The sequence below is a fragment of the Polypterus senegalus genome, chromosome 4 (genome assembly GCF_016835505.1).
Source record: "Polypterus senegalus isolate Bchr_013 chromosome 4, ASM1683550v1, whole genome shotgun sequence".
Classification (NCBI taxonomy): domain Eukaryota; kingdom Metazoa; phylum Chordata; class Cladistia; order Polypteriformes; family Polypteridae; genus Polypterus; species Polypterus senegalus.
The window spans coordinates 111841828-111864813 of record NC_053157.1 but is presented as its reverse complement, the minus strand read 5'-3'; the positions used below and the strand labels follow the sequence as shown (position 1 = coordinate 111864813).

Here is a 22986-nt window from a genome sequence, read left to right as displayed (position 1 = left end):
ACAGGACAAAAAGGTCCTATAGGACTCCTTCTTCAGCTTGACGGCATCCCTCACCGCCAGTGTCCACCAACGGGTTTGGGATTGCCGCCGCGACAGGCACCACCACCTTACGCCACAGCTCCCGTCAGCCACCACAACAATAGAGGCACAGAACATGGCCCATTCGGACTCAATGTCCCCCACCTCCCTCGGGACGTGGTCGAAGTTCTGCTGAAGGTGGGAGTTGAAGCTACTTCTGACAGGGGACTCTGCCAGCCGTTCCCAGCAGACCCTCACAACAAGCTTGGGCCTACCAGGTCTGACCGCATCTTCCCCCACCATCGAAGCCAACTCACCACCAGGTGGTAATCAGTTGACAGCTCCGCCCCTCTCTTCACCCGAGTGTCCAAGACATATTGCCGCAAGTCCGACGACACAACCACAAAGTCGATCATCGAACTGAGGCCTAGGGTGTCCTGGTGCCAAGTGCACATATGAACACCCTTATGCTTGAACATGGTGTTCGTTATGGACAATCCGTGGTGAGCACAGAAGTCCAATAACAAAACACCTCTCAGGTTCAGATCGGGGGGGCCATTCCTCCCAATCACGCCCTTCCAGGTCTCACTGTCATTGCCCACGTGGCATTGAAGTCTCCCAGCAAAACGAGGGAATCCCCAGAAGGTATGCCCTCTAGCACTCCCTCCAGAGACTCCAAAAAGGGTGGATACTCCAAACTGCTGTTCGGCGCATACACACAAACAACAGTCAGGACCATTCCCCCACCCGAAGGCGGAAGGAGGCCACCCTCTCGTCCACCGGGGTAAACCCCAACGCACAGGCTCCAAGTCGGGGGCAATAAGTATGCCCACACCTGCTCGGCGCCTCACCGGGGGCAACTCCAGAGTGGTAGAGAGTCCAGCCCCTCTCAAGGAGATTGGTTCCAGAGTCCAAGCTGTGCTTCGAGGTGAGTCCGACAATATCTAGCCGGAACCTCTCGACCTCGCGCACTAGCTCAGGCTTCTTCCCCTTCAGAGAGGTGACATTCCTCGTCCCAAGAGCCAGTTTCTGTAGCCGAGGATCAGACCGCCAAGGTCCCCGCCTCCGGCCACCACCCAACTCACACTGCACTCAACCTCCTTGGCCCCTCCCATAAGTGGTGAGCCCATGGGAAGGAGGACCCACGTTACCTCTTCGGGCTGTGCCCGCCGAGCCCCATGGGTGCAGGCCCGGCCACCAGGTGCTCGCCATCGAGCCCCACCTCCAGGCCTGGCTCCAGAGGGGGGCCCTGGTGACCCGCGTCCGGGCAAGGGAAAACGTCGTCCACAGTTTTTATTCTTCATCGGAGGTTTGTTGAACCGCTCTTTGTCTCATCCCTCACCTAGGACCAGTTTGCCTTGGGTGACCCTACCAGGGGCATAAAGCCCGGACAACATAGCTCCTAGGATCACTGGGACACGCAAACCCCTCCACCACGATAAGGTGACGGCTCAAGGACTGAAAAATATATATTTTTATAACAAAAACATTTACATAAATCACATAAGGATTCAGGTGTCTTTATTTAAGATTTAGCAGTATTAATATGATCCATCAATACCGTATGTTTATGTTTATTTATTTAGTCATGTTTTTACACAAGAAAACATGAAATTTGCCTTCTCAGTTGCATCTAATAACAGACAGAATTAAATAAAATAGACAAATAGAAACAAGAAAGGTTAAGGTAAGGCAGTTAGATAATATATATTTATACCAAAAAAAGAGGTTACAGGATATATATCAAAACCTTTATCATTATCTCTGATATTTCTTACTGAAAAGTCGTATGGCACTAGAAAGAAAGGAGTTTCTGGAGCGATTTGTGTGGGTTTTCAAAGCGACTATCCTTCATGATTTACTGAAGTTTAGTTCTACACGTAATGGATGTCTGTCATCAGTTGAGATGATTTCCAGTTTAACATTGCCCTCTGACACACACTAGTCAAATCATCTACATCAGCCCCAATAACTTCAGCTGCATACTTCATAATCTGCTGGAGCTTTTTTGAGTTTTGGTTTGTCAGACTATTAAACCAGGCAATGAAACTGAAAGTGATCACAGACTGGATCAGACTGCGATAAAAGGACAATATGAGGTCCTTGTTCACTTTAAATAGTTTGAGTTTATAGAGGAGAAATAAGTGCTGGTTGCATTTAGAGAATATTTTTTTTTTGTGTAAGTATTCCAGTTAAGATTGTTATCTAGCTAAGTTAATAAGTATTTATATTCAGTCACTATTTCTACCTCCTCCCTCAGAACTACAATGGATGAACATACAGATGTATGTCTCTGTGTCCCTATCATTGCCCCAATAGCTTTTGTGCTGAACGTGTTAAAATAGCATTCAGATCCCACTTAAAATTGTTTCACTTTGATTGTAAAAATGCTCAGCACGAGAGTCCATTGGAAAGCAGTTTTCTTCTATCAGTGTAATTTTAATTGTTTTATTCAGTGTTGTTATATGGTAGGTTTGATGCATGTCTTACAGATATTCCTCTGTTTCTTACTACTCTCCATACGTGCTAATAATATTTATTTTAGAAATGATGCTAAAATTACTAAAATATCCGGTAAATCTTGTATTGATTAATTGCCCACTAAATTGTGCTGTCAGTTTTAAGGCAGTCTTTATGAGCAGCAATTTTGGTGAATCCAAACTTCCAATACTGGACATATTTTTGAATCTTTGCCCAGGTACAGGCATTACATCTTTTAGAATGTTAGGGTGACAGCATTGTTGAAAAACAGCCAAAAGGGAATGGCAGAGCATTGTCATGTTTTGGATGAAAACTCAATGGCTGATCAATTTGTGAAAAGCAGCAAAACTACCCTGATTAAAGATTCAAGTAGCAGCAACAGCTCTAAATGTTTTTGCACTCATTTATATTAAAAAAGCCAAATGCTGTAGCCCATCTGCAGTTCAAGCTTTTTGTTTGCCTTGGACGTGAGAATTAGCACGTTGACACATGTCACCACACATTACTCAACACAAAGTTCTGACAACTTTTTGTGAACTTTGTCAGCCCCTGTATAGAAGCCAATGTACAGTACCTTCCCTCCACATGGAAAAAAAGGCTTTGTCTTCCAATTTTGAAAAGCACTTATTTACGAGCAGGCACACTGAAATAATAAAAACCTGTCAGGCCCCTCCAAGTGTATCTTTACAGCTGTCCTGGTTCCACGTGTTCATGAAAAAGCAGCAGCAACTACCCCACCAACTCCCACACTTCTCTTACCTGACTTCCTCTCTTTGTCTGATCGCCTTTCTGATGTGCTAAGTAAGTCACTGCCTTGTGGTTTCCCACAACAAAAATGTGTGCTCTAGTAGAGAGTGTACTATATACCTGAGGTCATTTTCTCAACCAGTTCTTGAAACATACTTTAATGGCCTGGGCACAAGGGCACAATGCTTTCTAGAATTGTTTTTAAGCCTACCAGCCGATAAGAGCAGTCAATTGGTGCCACCCTCATGGCCTTTCCATAAAGCCCAAACTTAAGACAGATTGAAGAATTCTCACATTGCATGTTTTTCATATTTGGCCAATATCTTTATCCAGTGCAACTTACAAGATCACCATACCTAGCAATTGTTTACTTTTCTTTTTCTCAGACTTGTTTTCCTCACATAGCTGAATGCAGCATTTTTGACACGCCAACAGTTCTTGTTCCAACAACAGAATCCTGCTTAACATATCTTTAAAATGTTAATTAACTCTCAAAATGATCCTGTGGCTGGAGACAGCATCTTCTGTCATAGGCTCTGGCGCATAACAGAAACAATTTCAATGAACTGATAATATTTCTTAAATTTTAGTTTAAGGACAGATTTGGGGCTATAAGACCAACAGGGTTGAAGAAATGGCGTATCCTATTGCTCACTTTAACCAGGCTCTCGAGATCACCACAGTGAAGAAGAAACTTGTGCCAGTGGTACAGCACTAGCCTTACAATGAAATATATAGCATTTCATTGGTACACTATGGGCTGTAGATAAAATGGCACAGCACAAGTAAAAATGCTAAAAAAAGTGCTATGTAAGCTCATTACATATACCTACTGTATGCATCTAAAAACTAAAACTTAGATATGTAGAACTTCCAGAGATCATTATGCTTTCATTAGCAAAATGGTAGTCACACGTAGAAAAAATCTAGCTACCCAGCTCTATCCTTTCCATCAGCATCCTACAATGAGTTATAATGTTGAGATCATATAAAGTCTGTTTTGATGCTAATGTCTCACATCCCTTATAAAGTGTATGAAAACAACTTGATTAAAGTGTGAGAATTGCAAATCTCGGCCACAGAATACTATGAAGAAAAGGGAATTGAGAAATAGTTACAGTGTATCACAAGACATGATGAAATGATTACAAAGCAAAGTAAACTATATCCCCACCAATGCTACAAGTACATTAGGCTCAATTTATGCTCTGTGTTATTCCAGTGTTTTTGTATCGTTTCCTTAATGTGACATTGACCATATTTCAGAATCATACATGTTTCTGTTCCAAGTCTCATATATTCACCACTGATAAATCAAACATCATTCTTCTGGTCGGGCTCCCATTCAGCAGGCGACAACAAACGAGTAGTGGGGGGGTATTGGGTGTTAGTGATTAGCTACCTCAACCCTAGGCCGAAAACAAAAGACAAAGAAACATTTCTAGGCTTATAGCTTTGCAGCGCTTGCACTTTTGTGCCGCCTACAGAGGAAGTGCACACATCCTCTGCAAATCTCCTGACAAGCCAGCACATGACAGGCAATTGGCTTTTGTTCCCGTTGGGATGAGATGGAGACTGCATAAATACAGTTGGTCGCTGTTTGCTGATGAAGGCTTCACATTTCTCAGAGTAGATGAAAACTTTGTTTGTTTTACCAGAATTAAGGATCACTTTGGCTAAATGGCACCTCTAGCTTTAAAAAAAGAAAGAGTGTGAATCATGTAATAAACTGTAAGAATTTAGCAGCAGAGATAAGTTTAATGGCCTCCAGTTTTTGATTTCAATTATTTGTATGTTGGTTAGAACTGTAAAATCCTCAAAATATTCGTGTATACAGTGTAGTTGCCAGCTATTTAGCTTAAGAAATCCTAGAAGCTGTAAACCATAAAAAAAACAACCCATCCGAAAAACAAACTGGTATATGTGAAATAAGCTGCTCGATGGTCAAAGAAAGTCCAATAAAGGTATAAAGATTGCCAAAAACATTTCTAAAGCATTAAATCAATCCATTCAGTCAGTCTTTTTAAAATATGCTTCCACCTGGTCACAGCAAAGAGGAGCACCACCAAAGTCGAGATCACTGGATTTTGCTTTTTAGCTATTTAGACATAGCTCTTTTATACTAACTCATTGTATTTTTGAAAATTCTCTCCTCATGCAGGGCAGGACCAGCTGCACTGGAAGGATGATGGTACAGGCTGTGAATCAGAGAGGGCGTTCACCACGGTCACCCCCTGGACACATCAGAAGGTAGAAATGAAAGTTACTGGTTTAGAAATTCACGTCAGTATCAAGGACTGAGCCTAAGCTCTCTCGCAGAATTAAGTAAAATGTTTTATTTTACGTACTGCTGTTAGTCTTTCCTAGACATTTAGTACAAATGCCAGAAACTTGTGTACTTGGCTTATTTGCCTTTTGACAAGCAGTCATCACCTTCCAGTTCTTTGTCCTCTTGTGTTATGTGAAGCAGAAATACCAGCCATGAGAAGGGCATCTATAAGGGCTCCTGCAGCCCTAGTACTAGGCCGGTGTTTACCTTTCTTTAAATCGAGGACAAAATATGTTTGAAACTCCACTTCTGTACATAATCTGTGGATATAAATAAAAAAGGTTGCTGTCATCTTCAGTCAAGAATGACATTTAGTTCTGCTATAATTGGACATTACAACATAATAAGAAGTGTTTCCTGACAAAATTTCATAAAGCAAGATGAGTAAGAATAAAACTGACAAGTAAAACTGTAGGCCTTTCTTCAGAATATCACAGTCAGGAAGGACATGCCAGTAGGTGCCATTACAATGGGTAAGAGGGGGAACGTTTAAAAATATTAAAGCAAAAATGAGCAACATGATCATGAAAACTCGATCATGAAAAAGGGGCAAAGTGTTTCTTTTTGATTTTTTATAGCCCTGTTGTTGACAACAGCAGTCACAGCCATATTTTCTAATCCAATTCAGGATTTCCGGGAGGTGGCCATAGCCTGTCTTAGAAATGATGGGTGCAAGGCCCAAACCAGCCCTGGTGTGGGTGAGGTGCCAGTCCACCACAAGGGCATAGTAATAATGACACACCAAAGTACATACCATCAGTAAATGGAAATTGTTTTTGTTAAAATAACTCTAATCCATCTCAGAATAAACTACAAAATAATAATATGATAAAATCCTTGCAGAATTATAAAATATTACAAACACGAAGACTGGTTTTATGTAACCTGTATGCTCTTATCAATGAATCCATTTAAAACGGGAACATTGTTGCCCCATTGGGCCTGGTGAGCTGTATAGAATTTCCTCAACACTTCCCTCTGAGTGGTAAGCCAAGTTGTTTCGTAATCTTTTGTGTTTACTGCTTTCCTTGGTTAACTCCATCATGGAGTAGTTGATATGTGCATCTCTTGAGACACACAGTTGTATAGTTCAGTGAAGAACTGCACCAGGAGACTGAGATGTGAATTAAGCCTGTAGTCTACCATACCATTTCTTTAAATAAAAGAAAGGTAAACCCACACCGTCAGCAGGCATACACGCAATGTTGTGTCACCCCTTGTGGGTTATAAGTACTCAGCACCTTAGTCTGATGATGTTTTGTACTTTGTCTGAAAAAAATGCAGTCTAGAGTGGAAGCCAATGATTATGTTTCCTTTCTAAAAGCATTCCATTAGTAAAGACGTTTGGGTGTTTTATGAATGGTTTACAGACCTTCACACAAACCACCCAAGATAAGGCACCTTGTAAATCAAGAGAAAAACTTTTTCCGCCTAGAGGAAGATGGACAAAGCAGATTAGGCAAAGAACCACCACTGCGGAGGGCCCGTGTACAGCCCATTTAAACCTGCCTGCTTCACCTAATTTTGTTTGACAAGTTAAATGCATTGCTTTAAAATAAATCTCTGTACTGCTTTAGAAAAACAATTTGCTGGCAGATTTTCTCTTCAGCCTAGAAAAAAAATTAGGATCTTGAGAGCTATCAAAATAAAACAGCAGCAGTAGTGAGCCAAGAAAGTCACCTGGTTTTACATGATAACATTACACAGCATTTAGAACCCATGTAGATACCCTGTCTGAATGATTTGGATTGATTAGCTCCTTGCTAAACGTTTAACTTTGTCACCCTAATTTATGAGTGCTCTTTCTCACATATGCATCACTCATCTAACATTTAGCAGGATGCAGTTTTCTGCTCAAACACTGCACTTAACTGAACCGTGTCCCTGCTACTGGCAAATATAGTATATATTCAAATACCAAAAAAGCAAGTTTCCTGAATTGGCCACAACTATTAGTCTCAAGATTTTTTTTACTAAATATTAAATCTCCTTGTTACAACCACACAGCTCACGTCCAATAGACTAGTATAGAATATTCTGAGGACAGTCCATGAAACTCAGCATTTAACCCCCTCTGACAAAAAGAGCTGCACGACTAAAGAGACCGTTCTAAAATGGTTCATGCCCTGTGTACATTTTACATGAAATATGTATGAACAATGAATAGTTTTTAGTTTAGTCCTATGTTCCGGTATAGGTTTTAACTGTCCAAGGCAATGGCAAAAGAGGTGATAAAGGCTAATTTGGATGAAGATTCACCAGAGTATAGCAAAACATTTCTAGGAACATGCCTCTTAATGGCCTTAGGGAATGATGGGAACGGGAGCTCTTGGTTAAAATTTTAGAAAAGGAGTTAAATTCAGTCATTTTATAAAATACCTTCTAGGAATTACTGTGTGACTTTTGGAGCCATTACACCTTAAATGAACTTTTTACCTTTTACTTTTACTTCTGCAATCCTTAAATTGTTTGTATTTGGAAAAGAGTTTAGATTACAAACATACTAATGTAAATACAAAAAACCTGTAGTGCTTCTTCTGTAGGTTCAGTGGAGTTAAAGGACATTAGACCAGGCATCTTTTTGCATCCTTGCCATCTCTCATTTTATTTCAAGCTCACAACAGGGCAGGGAGAAGGAGCTCAGTTCATGCTACACAGCAGACCTGGAATAGACCTGGCAGACATCTACTCCATTTAGACAGCCAGGCTACTTAGTATTTAGAATCCTGGCAAGAAGAGGTTCTCCTAGTGAGCGCGACCGAAAGGACCAAGCCAAAATACAATTGTGCATCCCTTTAAGATTTTATTTACCTTGAGCGCCTGGAGGTCTAGAAACTTTTGGCACATCATAATTTTTGAATGAGTTACATTTTCCTGGAGGCTCCAGTCCTGCATAAAAAGCTACAGGACAAAGCTAGTGGATGTTGTAGCTTTTTCACAAAGGTTCTGGTATCAAAAGTATGTTTTTGCACAAGTTGCCTTGTCAGAAGTATATGGCTGTCAAGTGAGGAGCCGTGTGTGTTACACTGCTTGACCTCTTAATGGTACACCAGGCAAAGTACCTGACCTTTCAGTCATACCCTCCCTTCAGCTTCCTGAGCTTTTAATGAAGTGACTTTCATTTGTAAGCTCAGGAAGACATGACAACACATCCACACCAATGTGCTGAAAACCAGGGCATTGTTGGACTGTATAAAAAATAGGATGCCACACAAATAACCATGGAGTGACTCCATTGCCTATTTGATTGCAAGATATTTCTTTTTCTGTGGTCAAACAGTTTCTTTCCATAGTCGGGTGTTCTGCTGAAGTGCCTGAATGGATGCTCTTCCCCTTTTTTCACACTTGTGACAACACAGTACTTGAGCTGAACAGCATCTTTGGGCATAATAAATTGCTTTGTAAAACTGGGACTGCTTAAGACGTGACGCAAGGACAGCACATTTGTTTTGCATAAATCAATCCAGTCAATTGTGCAAAAAGACGCTTCACAGGTTGCAGGATTTGATATATACATTTTGTATTAACCCTCTAAATTTAAAGAAAACACATGCCGTTTTCCGAGCTTCCTAGAATGATTCACCAGCTGTTTTCCAATGTACTTAATTTGTGATCTATTTATTCCATTATCTATTGAGCAAGGCAGAGCAGAGTGATAAAGCAGTACTACACTCTCAGGGATTCTAGGCTCAAATGCTGTGCCCAGTCATTGGCCATATGGAGTTTGCACATTCTCTCCATGTCTTCACTGGTTTTCCTATTACATTCCCAAATATATGGTGCCAAGCGACATAAGCGTGCGTGTGTGTGAGTGTGTGAGAGAGAGAGATTATAGGAGCATGTTCCGCAATGGACTGGCACCCTTGTGCCCAGCGCTTCTGGAATAATCTTCAGCACCTCATGACCATGAGCTTGATTAATTGCAATTGAGAATGCATGTATGTATATACATACACACTGATAATCCTCAATATTAAAAGCACCTGCCTAATATTGTGTAGGTCCCCTTCATGCCACCAAAACAGTTGTCATCTGTCGAGGCATGGATTACACAAGACCTCTGAAAGTGCCACCAAGACATTAGAAACAGATCCTTGAAGTCCTGCAATTTGCGAGGTGGGGCTTCCATGGATTGGACTTGTTTTTCCAGCACATTCCACAAATGCTTGATTGGATTGAGAACTGAGGAATTTGGCAGCCAAGTAAACACCTTGAACTCTTTGTTGTGTGCTTTCAGTCATTTCTCAACAACTTTTGCAGTGTGGCAGGGCATGTCCTGCTGAAAGAGGCCACTGCGATCAAGGAACACAGTTGCCATGAAGGAGTGTACATGGTCTGCAACAATCTTTAGGGTTCTGGTATCTGTCAAAACATCCACATAAATCACAGAACCCACAATTTTCCACCAGAACATTGTCCAGGGCATCAGACTGCCTCTGCTGGCTTGCCCTCTTCCCATCGTGCAACCTTCTGCCATCACTTCCCTAAGTAAACAACGCATACAACCCCAGCCAGCCACATTATCTAAACGAAAACTTCATTCATCAGTCCAAGCCACCTTCTTCCATTGCTTCACAGTCCAGTTCTGATGCTCACATGCCCATTGTAGGCACTTTTGGTGGTGGACAGGCATCAATCAACATGGGCACTCTGACTGGGCTGTGGTTACACAGGAAACTTTGATGCACTGTGTGTTCTGACACCTTTCTCTCGTGGCCAGCATTAAATTCTTTACCTATTTGTGATACTGTAGCTCTTCTGAGGGATTGGATCAGATGGACTAGTCACGAACATGTCACTGGTTCCTTGCACCATTATTGGTAGATACTAAATACTAGGAACACCCCACAAGACTTTTCGTTTTGGATAACTCTTGCCTAGTCATCTGGCCATCACAATTTGCCCCTTGCCCAAGTCACTCAGATACTTACACTTGCCCATTTTCTTCCAACACATCACCTTCAAGACCTGACTGTTCACTTGCAGCCTAATGTAATCCCACCCCTTGACAGATGCCGTCGTATCAAGATAATCAATGTTACTCACTTCACCTGTCAGTGATTTTAATATTGTCATTGATTTGGTGTGTGTGTGTGTGTGTGACCCACAGACACAAATGCACACACAGTATTTATATATGGAAGTAAAGCTCTGTGATACGATTTGCATATTTATAGCTTGTTATTCAAAAAGGGAGAAAATGAATTGCATATCTTAAAATAGTCTTTTATTCCTTAGCTTTTGACAACATTTTCGCCACTAACAGTATAATACTAGTTTTCTTATGTTTTCATAAACAGAATACAGTAATAAGAAAACTGGAATTTGAAATTTCTAGATTTAGAAGAGGATGTATAATCCAGTTGTGAGGATATATCTTGAAAAGTGCATTCAATTTTGGTCCCCTTATTTTAAAGAAACAAATAATCATATTCAGTAAATTACAAAGAAGAGTTCTCAGATTTCTTCAAGAACTGCGGAGTGTGAGCTTCCAAAATTACTGAAAGAGTTTAAGCAAATAGAGACTAATAGGAGAAATGATGATACAGTTTACAAATATGGTGGAGAATAAGAAAGGGTAATACCAGCTATTGTTTTACAATACCCTCACCATGAAGACTTGAGGGCACAACTAGAAGCTGGTTAAGAATAAATTGCACACAAATGCAAGAATGCTGTTTTTCACATAGTGAATTGTAAACATATGTAAACAGTGAGGTTGAAAGTAGCACCTTAGGGACCTTCAAATCCCAACTCAGTAATGTTTTGGAGACACTAAGGTAAATAGGAATTGACAAGCTATTATGGGCTAAGTAGCCGGTTTTCATTAAAACTTTTTACTTACATTCTTAGTTAAGTAAATCCTGAATAATTGTTTTATAAAGCTTAAAATGAAAATGCCTACATTTAAGGCTATTAAAATGATGCTGCAAATTTATTCAACTCCACAGTTTCAGTACATGGTCACTCTTTGTTCAGATCCACTAGGTTGTCTTTTCCTTGCTACTACAACATGAACAAAAAAAAAAGAACAGATGATGATATCCTAGAAATTAGTAATTCCCCTTTTAAGGCCTGGCATGTTTTTTAGGATCATGATCTCTCCAGTTTACGTAAGATGAAAGAAGTAAACAAGCTTGTGAAGCACACAAAATGTCACAACAGATGTACATAAGAAATGCCGTCCTTAGTTTGGGTGAACAACTCAATAAGAGACTCCCAGGTAATGAAGTCTCGAGCTTAAAGACCTGAAAATTCTTTTGGCATGAGTTACAAACTAATATATGTAATATTTTTAAACCCATTTAATCCACTTCAAAGTCATGAGGGGGCCAATGTCTGTCCCAGCAGCCTCATGTGTAAGGCAGGAAACAGTCCCATACATCGCACACACCCACACTGCAAATTTGGAATCACTTGACTTCACTAATCTCTACTTCCATGAGAATGTGCAGGAAAATCTACGCAGACATAAGGAGAACATGCAAACTCCACACAGAGAGAAACTGTATGCACGAGGCTCCTTTAATCACTTTAGCATCATGCTACCAATGACTTACTGTATTTAACAATGTGTTTAACCTGAACTAACTCTGAAACAATGCAACCCTCCATCTGAACAAAGGAGCAAATGTTAGGCCTAACACTGGATGCACTTGTGCTTCATGCACTTCATTGCTGTTCACATTTGAAGCTTCTTCTACCAGCAATGGTAAGTGTGCATTCAGTGAAAAGCCCAGCTTTACACTACTTTTGAGAGTAGTAAAAGATGCTACAGTATTAAGTATGTTTTCAAAATTGCAGCATTCGGTTACTTAATACATTTTTCTATTTTGTCTTTTTTTTTTTTTGGAAGGGTGCCAAATGTAACCTTGTGATCCCAGCAGAACCGCTACTCACTAGCTAAAATAATGTGAGGGGTGCCTTTTTTTTTGTGCAACATGCACAATTCACCCCAGGACCAAAATTAGTACTGTTATGCATGAATGCAGTAGACATGGGAATTTGTCCTGATACGCATGCATGAGTGAACCAACTTAATTTCTGGTGGGGGGTTAACCTGATAATGACCAGGCCCAAAGTGTGAAAGAGGCTAATGTCATCCAGGCCAGAAAGATGGCTTTGATAAGAATTGACCTAAAGCCATTACTCCTACAGGGCTGAGATTAGAGGCAAAGGGTGGTTGGAAAGGAAGACAGTGGAGTTTGTGAGTTTCCTAATTATTAACTATTTTACAAAGAATTCCACAAAAAACTTTGAATCTCACAGTTGCATGAATGGCTTAAAAAAAGATTATACATTTGGGACCTGTTACTAAGGGTGCTCCATTTCTGTTTTTACAAAAAGAGTTTTAGTATGGCATTTTACCTGCAGAGTGCCTTTAAAATGTCTTCCATCAGTACAAAAATTAATCTTTGTCCTTTAGTTAGTTAGTTAGTATAAGGAAAAGTAATTTAAAATCCAAGCAGATTTTAAGAATTTTATGTCTTGTAGACCAAGATCCCGGTCCCGAGACAGTGGTGATGAGAACGACACCATACAGGAGCGTCACTTCCGGCCTCATTTTCTACAAGCTCCTGGTGACATGATTGTTCAGGAGGGCAAGCTTTGTAGGATGGACTGTAAGGTAACAGAATAATATTAATCTTACCAATTTACATTTCTAGGGTAATTTCAGTAGTATGTGCTAAATGTATTTTAGAAATTAAACAAAAAAAATTTAACTTTTTCATATTTTCCTTCATGTTGTGAAGAAAAAAAAATGAAAGTGAACTGTTATGATAATCTGCACCTTCGTTGTTTACAAGGTCAATAAAACACACAAATGTTTTGCTGTCTGCATGCATTGGCAGGTTAATGGGTTGCCAACTCCTGATCTGATCTGGCAACTTAATGGACACACCATCAGTCCTGACAACTCTCACAAGATGCTAGTTCGAGAAAATGGAGTACACTCCCTTATTATTGAGCCATGTACAGCCAGGGATGCTGGAATCTACACCTGCATTGCAACCAACCGAGCTGGACAAAACTCATTCACTCTGGAACTCATCGTAGCAGGTAAATTAACCACCAATTAAATAGAAATTGGGTTTTTGATGGTGTTTCCTAAAACTTCACATTTTTCAGATGATATATGTGTTTCTTCAGACTTACACTATATCTTATTTTGAAAAGATATCAGATAAAGCTCCCTGTGTCTTTTGCATTCTGTCTGTGTTCAGGAATTCAGTCATGGTGACTCTATCCTTGTCCTCTCTGAGATATTAGCAATGCGTAGGGCCTTCAGATTCTAGTACAGACTGTTTGCCTGCTGTGCCAAAGAACTTCAGAGAACACTGCCCGTCATCCAGAGGCCAAGAGTTTTAGTCCCACTACTGCTGATGCCTCAGGGAGGATGAGCAGCCAAGAGTGAGGTGTTACTCTGAGTAAACTCTGTCTTCCATGACTGTAAATTTCTCAGCAAAGAAATGCATGCATTTTATGCAAGCTTTGATATTTTTATATTGGAAAATTACATTATTTAACTTAGATGTTCTCACAGTACAGAGAGGCATCTAGGCGCATATAAAGATTTCAATGCTCTTTTGCATAATCATCTTTGTAGTGGTGTATCTAAAGCCCACATTTTCCCCACAATAATTTCCCTAAATGGCAGTTTAAAAAAAGACCCAAAAATAAAATGAAAAAGCAAATAGTATTAAAAATGAGTATTCTACAAAAGAAAGCAAGTATAAACATAAATAATTAAAAGTGAACTATATTTATGGTGAGTAAACAAGAAAAATGATCTATCAGATTGTATATCATTTAGTAACGCTGCTAATGCATTACACTGGATTGAAAACAAGCAGTCATTGATGGAAGTTGTAAACTAATGACAAATGCTGGCTTGCATCCTTTTAAGAAAAAAATGACTCGAGGTAATAAACTGAAGTGTCTTGTCCCCTGAAGTGAATAAACCAAAACAATCTCACCATAATATGTGGAGTTCAAAAAGATTTAAATCAGTTTTTAATATGAGGCAAAGAAGCCACCTTTCTGTAGAACTTGTAATCTGATGAAGTGGCCAGTGATAATTCTTTGGCATTAGTAGTGTTCATCAGAAACAAAAATGTGTTGTGCGTGCGGTATATGGTGGCATATCCGGAGTAAAAAAGAGCTGAACTGAGCTCAAACATTCTCCACACTCAAACACATTATGTATACCCATTGGTGGTTACTGTTTAATATTGAACCATTTGGAAATCTATAAAAGGACAAATACTGATGGAAACAATGGAGAGACTATCCATCTATCCATCATCCAACCCGCTATATCCTAACTACAGTGTCACGAAGGTCTGCTGGAGCCAATCCCAGCCAACGCAGGGCGCAAGGCAGGAAACAAATCCTGGGCAGGGCACACACACACACACACACACACACCAAGCACACACTAGGGACAATTTAGAATCACCAGTGCACCTAACCTGCATGTCTCTGGACTGTGGGACTAAACCATGGACAGACTAATAAATACAGTAAATGACAAAAATAATGTAGCACTATATGAAAATAATGAAGCATGTGGTCTGTCCTTTTTGCACATAAGAAAGAACAGAGAAAAAATTATTAACAAGGATTAACATGACTGAATTTTCTACATAAATCTTTAAAGAAAAAAAAATTTGCATTATTACCAGGTGGCACTTCAGCATAACCTAAACATTGTGGAGATATATGTTTTTTCCATTCCCATATATTAAGATATATGGTGGAAATATATCCTTAGCAGAAGATAAATCAACCAATCACAATGGTCAGGAAAACACAGGTGTCATTCATGCCTATAAGCTAATTGAAGCATTGTTTGTATACGTCCATAAAAAAGAGAGGGGAAGTGATCAGTGCAAATCCAGTATGATACTAATAATGCAAACATGGCAGTAAGCTTGGACATGATTTCAATTTTACTTGGCCTGAGACTCTACCCCTAAAAGCAGTGCACCCAAGGCAGTCACCACCTCAAATGGGACATGCTTACTCACGTGCTCAATTTTGAATTTTTGTTTAAAAAGGCATAATGGCCCGTGCACTTAGATTATTCTTTGGTTTTCTTTATATTCACATTCATTGATTCCCTATCCTCACAACATAGATGGTCCTGTACACAGAAAAAAGTTGAATTCTTCTTCATTTTTTTTGGAAATGTACTTTTGTTAAACGCCCGTAAGTCTAATCACTTAGCACCACACCCTTTTCAAACATATTATGGGAAGCTGTTTCCTCAATGGCTGTGCACTCCTTTATGTCCCATTAGCCTTAGAAATAACAGGAGTGGTTTTGGGTGTCAATATGTCATCGCTAAATTTCCTTACTTCCAAAACTGTTGAAAAATAAAATAATGGAACAAGTAAGAGTAAGATTTTAATAGTCTGGCATACAATATCACAGCAGTCCTGTTAGTCTACTATGTTATTTTTATTTAAATGACAAAACAAAAAGAACAGCACTAATTCTTCCTAAACAATATACTGCTTTTTACCATCTACGCACAACTTCTAGCTTGTCTGGAGAAAGTGCTCTGCTAAATGGACTTCACCCTTTCTGAAGCCTATAGTCTGGGGTGGCTGAAGGTTTTCATTGTAACCCTTTTCTTAATTAGTGAGCCTTAATTTTATTTGACTTGCTACTTAAGACCCAGACCTGTTAATTGTTTCTTTTTTACTTAATTAGCAGCCAAACAATAATGAGATAAGCAAACCAACAAATGACCAGCTAACCTGTACCCATCATACAATAACTGAAAATAAAGAAAGGTGAACGTCTCAGTAATGTTGATCTGTTCAGGTCCATGAAACATTTTGACGCAGGACTTAGAAAAAAGAAAATGAATAGTTTCAGAAATCTGTGCTGTGGCAGAATGAGAGCACCAGCAAGCCATAGAATTAAACAATGGGATTTAACTAATAAGAAGAATCAACTTATAATTAAGAAACTGGTTGGAATGAAAATGGTCTGAGTTTGAGTTCCTGACTTAGCTGGTCATCTGTTGGCTCACTTCATACCTCATTTTTTTGGCTGCCATTTAAAAAAAAATAAGCAATTCAAAAGACTGAGACTTGAAAATCAAGGCAATTAAAATGAAGGAAAAAGAAGTCAATTAACAACAAGAATTGGTCATTGATGAAGGAAGTGGCAGGAAGGAAACCTGCAGCTATTGCATCACCCCAGGACTACAGTTGCCCCCCTTGGTACAGACAAGCAGCACTGGCAGGTGGATGAAACCAAGGCTGGCCATTCTGCAGGCTTTTGCAGGATAGTGTGTACTTTTTAGTGTGGTGCTGTTTGGAGGAAGAACTTATTGAATGTCCTTCTCAGAATCAGTCTCCTGATTGGTAGAGGCTGTCCATTCGTTTTCAACTTACGGCAATAAAAAATGGGCATTCTCATTGTGATATAGTTTTGTATTTGTTGCATGTTATTTTGATCTTGTCCAGTCCCAAGTTTTGCTGAATGAATGCAACAAAGCAATACTCTCAAAAGCAGAATATATAACTTTTTAAAGTCTTACAATTTACGATCTAAGGTCATTGTTATGTTTACCCAGTGTACTGTATCACACCAACAGCTTGGTCCCAGACTGTTCTTACGGTGTACACAGATACAACACCTTTACAAATGTATACATTTAATGCCTTTATTTTCATGAAGACTGCATATAAAATCCACTATTTGGCTGTGCTAACACCTTCCCAGAAAATGTCTCATTGCTTATCCTACGTAGATAAAAGCAGAATTGTCAGCTGCCACCAGAAGGTGTTTTTTTGTAATACACAAAATGATGAAGTTTAAGTTGAAGTGCCAATTGGATCAGAATGACTGTTTTTCTGGTGTATGCTGCACTGGTAAATATTTTACTTATCACCAAGTTTTAGGTCACCGTCTGACTGTCTTCTTGACATGTTGCACAAGCTACCATTTCACAGTCCATGGCCACAATCACTAGTAAGCTGGACATTCTCCTTAAGGTGTCATATTGAACCCCCCACCGTAACAATGTGGCGATCATTGTATCAAATATGTTACAATCCCAAGAGACATGCCACAGGAATGCCTTGCCCTTCTCTTGGCTAAGTAAGGGGCCAAATAAAGAGAACCCACAGTGAGCACATTTTGGGAAGATTTTCAAGTGTAAGAGTTGTTGAACAAAGCAAATGTAAACATGGAAAAGGCCAATACCCTTAAGCACTGACACACAAGGCTCTCTCACATTTCTAAACATGCTGTTTACTTTGGGTCGCCTGGGGTGAACTGCCTTGAAAGAGAAGCACTGAATTCAGTTAAAACATCTGACAACTCTTATAAATCAAGTAAACCTGATGGTTGTCATTAGGCAATCTGCTACTAATCAGCAAAAAAGAAACACAATTAAGAGCTGTTTGCAAATAACCAACTCATTTAACAGTTGAATGTGCTTTGCTTTACTTGTGAACTTCAGCTGACCCAGCCATCCTGCTGACTTGCTGGTGTTGTGTTTTTCAGTTGAGAGCTGTTAGGATTTTCATATAAAGATCTGGATTCTCTGTGCAATGTACAGTCACTTCAGATAGCTTTGCTATTGTCACTTAAAAACTGACCTTTGTTTTTTCGGAGATCATTACTTCCAGTAATCCCGCCTAACTGAAACATAAACATGAGGCGGTTCAAGAGAGACCGAATACTGTGCCTGGAAAAGAAAAAAATAAGAATGAATATTTACTTTAGCTGCTGAATTTCCCTGCAAGTTGCCCAGTAAACATCAGGGAAGAAAACTCTTGAGATACATAGAAATATTATGGGATCAGATGAGAATCTTGAAAAGCCCACCACTCCCAAATGCTTCCTTTGTAAAGAAGTATCTATCCATCCATTTTCTATATCTACTTTTTCTATTACAGAGTCTATATTGGCAACATGGGGCATGGACCCCAATCTTCTGTAGTTCAAACTTTCAGACTGTTATAGCAAACCTGTTTAAAATTAGCAGTTAACATGAACATGTTTTGGGGGTGGTATTGTCAGAGTAGCTGGAGAATAAATACAGTATGGGCATGGGGAGATGAGGCAAATACTAAACAGCAACTGCTCGGTGAGGTTATCAGTGATAACCACTATGCCACCCACTACGGAGGACTTTAGTTTACTGTGTCTTGGTATGGGGTGCAGTGGATAACATCTGTCATCTTTTTATAAGTGAATGTTTTTTTTCTGTAGTGAAAGACATGTATGGTCAAAGGGGAATGAACTTAAACGACTAAACAAATAATTAAAATAAGGGCCATATTTATGAAGCCACAAACCATGTTTCTAACCACACTGACTCATAAAAACGATCACATAGCCCAAGACAAGAATCATAAAGCAGCAAATGCAGCCCAGATTTGTGTACACATTCATATCATGCTTACCGTTGGCTCCAAGCAATTTCTGAAGCATCAGAAGCCTTGCCAGCTTTATTGGAATGAGTGGTGCAAATGATGCCGCATCTCAGAACAAGTGACTAGTTGAAGAACTTTACAAGGTACTGACACAACTGTGACATGTAACCTACTATGACAGCAAACCAACTATGTGCTGTTAATAGGCTCTGCTGTAGGAGCCTGCCATTGTTCATGAAAAAAGTGGCACCAAAGAGACAAATCCATAGGTACAGTAGTTGGTGTGTGGCACTGAACCCAGTTATAGCACTGCTGGAAATTATGTTGAAACAATAATTCTTCTCAAAGCCAAAAAACTGTCAAGACAAACATTAAGTCTGCTTGGTTAAGAATGCACTACCTCATCTGGCCTTGAACTTGTCATCTTTTCATGGTGTAAAATAAGACTGGAAACTAAACGTTTGGGACTGATCCTTTTTTAGATTCCAATTGTCTCTCCTCATCTGGGAGCAAAGACACAAGGCAACTGTTCAACATCTTTTTCCTTGTGTAGTAATTACACTCCAAAATGAACTATTGGGGATGTTCAGTTTACTTATTTAATTTAACATAAAATAGTTACTGTATATTTGCTGGCATTACCTAACTTTTCCAAGTTACATTGATTTAAATTTGCTAAATGTCACACTAACACAATTAATTCAACAGAAGCATAATCCATCTCAGAAATTAAATTTAAATTAAACTAAAACTTTACTATTCCATGAAACATGGTATTCCCATTTTCTCTCCAAATGTAATTAATGTTACAATGACAAAGAAATAAAAACAATCAACCAAAACAGAACTTGTTACCTTATACAGCAATAAAAGTGAACCACTACCCGTTTAACCAGCCTTCGGTGTTGTATGTATTTATGGAAGTTTCCATTCATATGTAGTTAAATAAGGTTGATTTTGGTTGAGTTAAGGGACATGTGTATCTTCAAGTAAAAAAATGTTTATTAAACATGTATAACTTAAGTTTAATGAAAGGGATTCTACACAACAACATTCATTTAATTGAAATCAGATAAGTTTTCTGAGCACAAAGTGAGTGTCTCAACTTAAAAAAGAATGTTTCATTTTAAAAACTACTGAAACTAATTGTTTGGAACCAATGTCCATGACTGAATTAAGTTCATTTAACAAATTATTTTTGAGTGTATGTAGGAACTAACAAAGCTTAACTAACTCACTTGGAAATGCTAATCAACAAGATCTACGTCACCATTCTCAAGCACTAATGAAGGAACAAAACAAACCAAGCCATATTTGAGACAGTACTTAAAAGTAAAATGTACCTTTATTCATTGTCTTCATCCTCATGTTACATTAACAGGGTTACTTGGAGCTGACGCCTAGCTTAAGCAACACTGTTGACAAAGCAGGAACATGCCCTTGATGGGGTGCCAAGTCTCTCGCCGGACACACACCCCCTCATTTAGTCACACAGCGGTAATCTGAAGTTAGCAGTTAACTTAAACCTATTTGGATATTAATCAGATTTAAACCAGAGTTTCTGGATTCGTCTCACACTAAAAGTAAAGCAGTAATGCACTCAAAATTATTCAAAATCCTTGTACTTAAGCAAAGGGGTGAATTTAAGAAGTACTTGCATTTGGACTGCTCTAATGACAAGGCTTACCTTTTGTTTCTGCAGCAAAAGAGATGCATAAAGCCCCGGCCTTCATTGAAAAGCTACAAAACACAGGGGTGGCGGAAGGGTATCCTGTGCGTCTGGAATGCAGAGTTTCTGGGGTGCCATTCCCACAAATATACTGGAAGAAGGAGAACGAATCCCTGACTCACAACACTGAAAGAATCAGGTAAATTAGCACTTGTTACTCTTTTAATTTTAAGAAATGGGCCAGGACATTGTAAATTCTTGTATATGCAAAACAGAGTCACTAAGAATTGTAAAAAGTCTGTTTATTTGTCATTAACAGTCAATCAAAACCACTTCAATTCATTCTGAAAATAATTTATTTCATTCTTAAAATGCACACTTCATCTTTTAAACCCAGTGTGCTGTACATAATTATTATTGATATATGTAATGGAACATAACATTCTTACACCTAGTCCCATTTACAGATGAAGCTGGTTGCAGGTCATTTCAACAACATTATGCTCAAGCCTGGACAACACCTTAGACTAGACATCAGCCCATTACGGGACCCAATAAAGGACATCTACAGAATACCAATTCAGAGTCTCGGAGACAAACAAATGTCACATATTGAGAGATGTTTAAGGAAAGCTGAGAAACTCACCTAGTCACTGACATGGGGAGAAAATGCAAAATCCAAACAGAATGACAGGGTGAGGGATTTGAACCTAAGACTAACCACTGTGCCACTGTACCATCCCATACATAAAATAGATAAGATACAACCTACAACGGTTAGACCAAGTCAGGTGTTTATTCAATTCTTGTACACTCCATGTACAATGTTTTCACTGCAAGTTTTTTTTTTTTTCTTTCAGTATGCATCAGGACAACCATGGCTATATCTGTATGATAATTCAGCCTGCAACAAAAGAAGATGCCGGCTGGTACACAGTGTCTGCTAAAAATGAAGCAGGAATTATTTCTAGTACTGCCAGACTGGATGTCTACAGTAAGTATCACCTGCACATCAAGTATATTTCTTAACTCATCATTCGACTTTTTTGCACACCATGACACTCCACACATTCACATCTCTGGTCTTTCCAGGTTTTCTTCATATTGTGCTTACATTGGCCATGTCATACTACTCTTCACACAACCTTCATAAACTTTACTTTCAAGAATTCTTTAGAAGTCAAAATGGGGTAGAGCTCCCTAAACTGCTTCTGTGCACCTCCCACTCTAACTTAATCACCTGCCCCTCTTTTTAAAGTCAGCATGTTTACTGCGCCATTATTATCACATGCACAGAGTACAGTGAAATTCTCACTTGCAAATGCTAATCAACAAGATCTACGTCACCTTTCTCAAGCACCATGATTTACTGACTATAACATGACCTCAGTGCTTCAGAGATTTGTCAGGTAAAGACGACAGAACACAGTTCACACGATCTAGAGCAGAACCAAGATAGAAACTGCACATGCAGACCACTTTAAGGGGAGCAGGCATGTTTTGTATGAAACTATGTGGCCATTTTCTTTGGTGATTTATATGAAGAGAGGAGCAGTGAAGTTGTGCTGGGCGTTATTAACAAAATGTAACATCATGATATTCACCCACTATACCACAATATTTATTGATATTTAAAGGTACTTTAATAAAGATAATAATACTGTGCCTTTAGAGTACCAGTACTATATGTTAAAAGGATGCATTACAAAACTTTATATGGTGTTCCAAAATTTAACCAGATAAAAACGATTTCAAAGATGAAAATTTGTTATTATTCAGTTTACGTATTTCTTTCAAAACAATCTCAATAGTTTTTAAATCACTTCAATAAAAGCATTCACCAAGTGACATTATAAATAACTCTTAATGGAGTTTAATACTTCAAATAAACAAACTGCACAAAATTGAATTGAGAAAAACTAAAACATAAAAAACGGCTCACTCAAACAGACAGATACTTTAGTGCACTTGGACTTTTCAAGGATTTCAAATATGTAAACAGAATGGACAAAACAGAATAAAAAACCCAAGGAATAGATGAAGTACAACTTAAATGTTCATGTCTCAGTGCAGACATAGAAATCATTTATTTTCATTAACACAGTACTCTGAGCACTGTCACAGATTCTGAGACAGAAAGACAAGTATATCAGCACTGGCGGGCTCAAGTCATGCTCTATGGCAAGCAACAATGTTTCCACCTGTGCTAGATGCCCTTTCAGATGGAGCACTGGTTACATGTATACTGTGTACACAATATTTTTTTTGTTAGGTGACACACTCTGCAACTTTGTTTCATTAGTTTTTCACCATTATAGAAGATCACAGTCACTGTCTGC

The 22986-nt window shown here is 39.0% G+C and overlaps 1 protein-coding gene across 3 annotated transcripts in view; it reads left to right on the top strand.

Moving 5' to 3' along the window:
* The window catches only part of palld (palladin, cytoskeletal associated protein), a 451471-nt gene that overhangs the window by 421125 nt on the left and 7360 nt on the right, over positions 1-22986 (top strand). For all 3 annotated transcript variants that reach the window (XM_039751167.1, XM_039751166.1, XM_039751168.1), the window contains 5 exons: positions 5408-5496; positions 13070-13202; positions 13429-13636; positions 20681-20846; positions 21508-21641. In XM_039751167.1, the coding sequence (XP_039607101.1) occupies positions 5408-5496; positions 13070-13202; positions 13429-13636; positions 20681-20846; positions 21508-21641 (730 nt within the window). The remainder of the gene's footprint in view (positions 1-5407; positions 5497-13069; positions 13203-13428; positions 13637-20680; positions 20847-21507; positions 21642-22986) is intronic.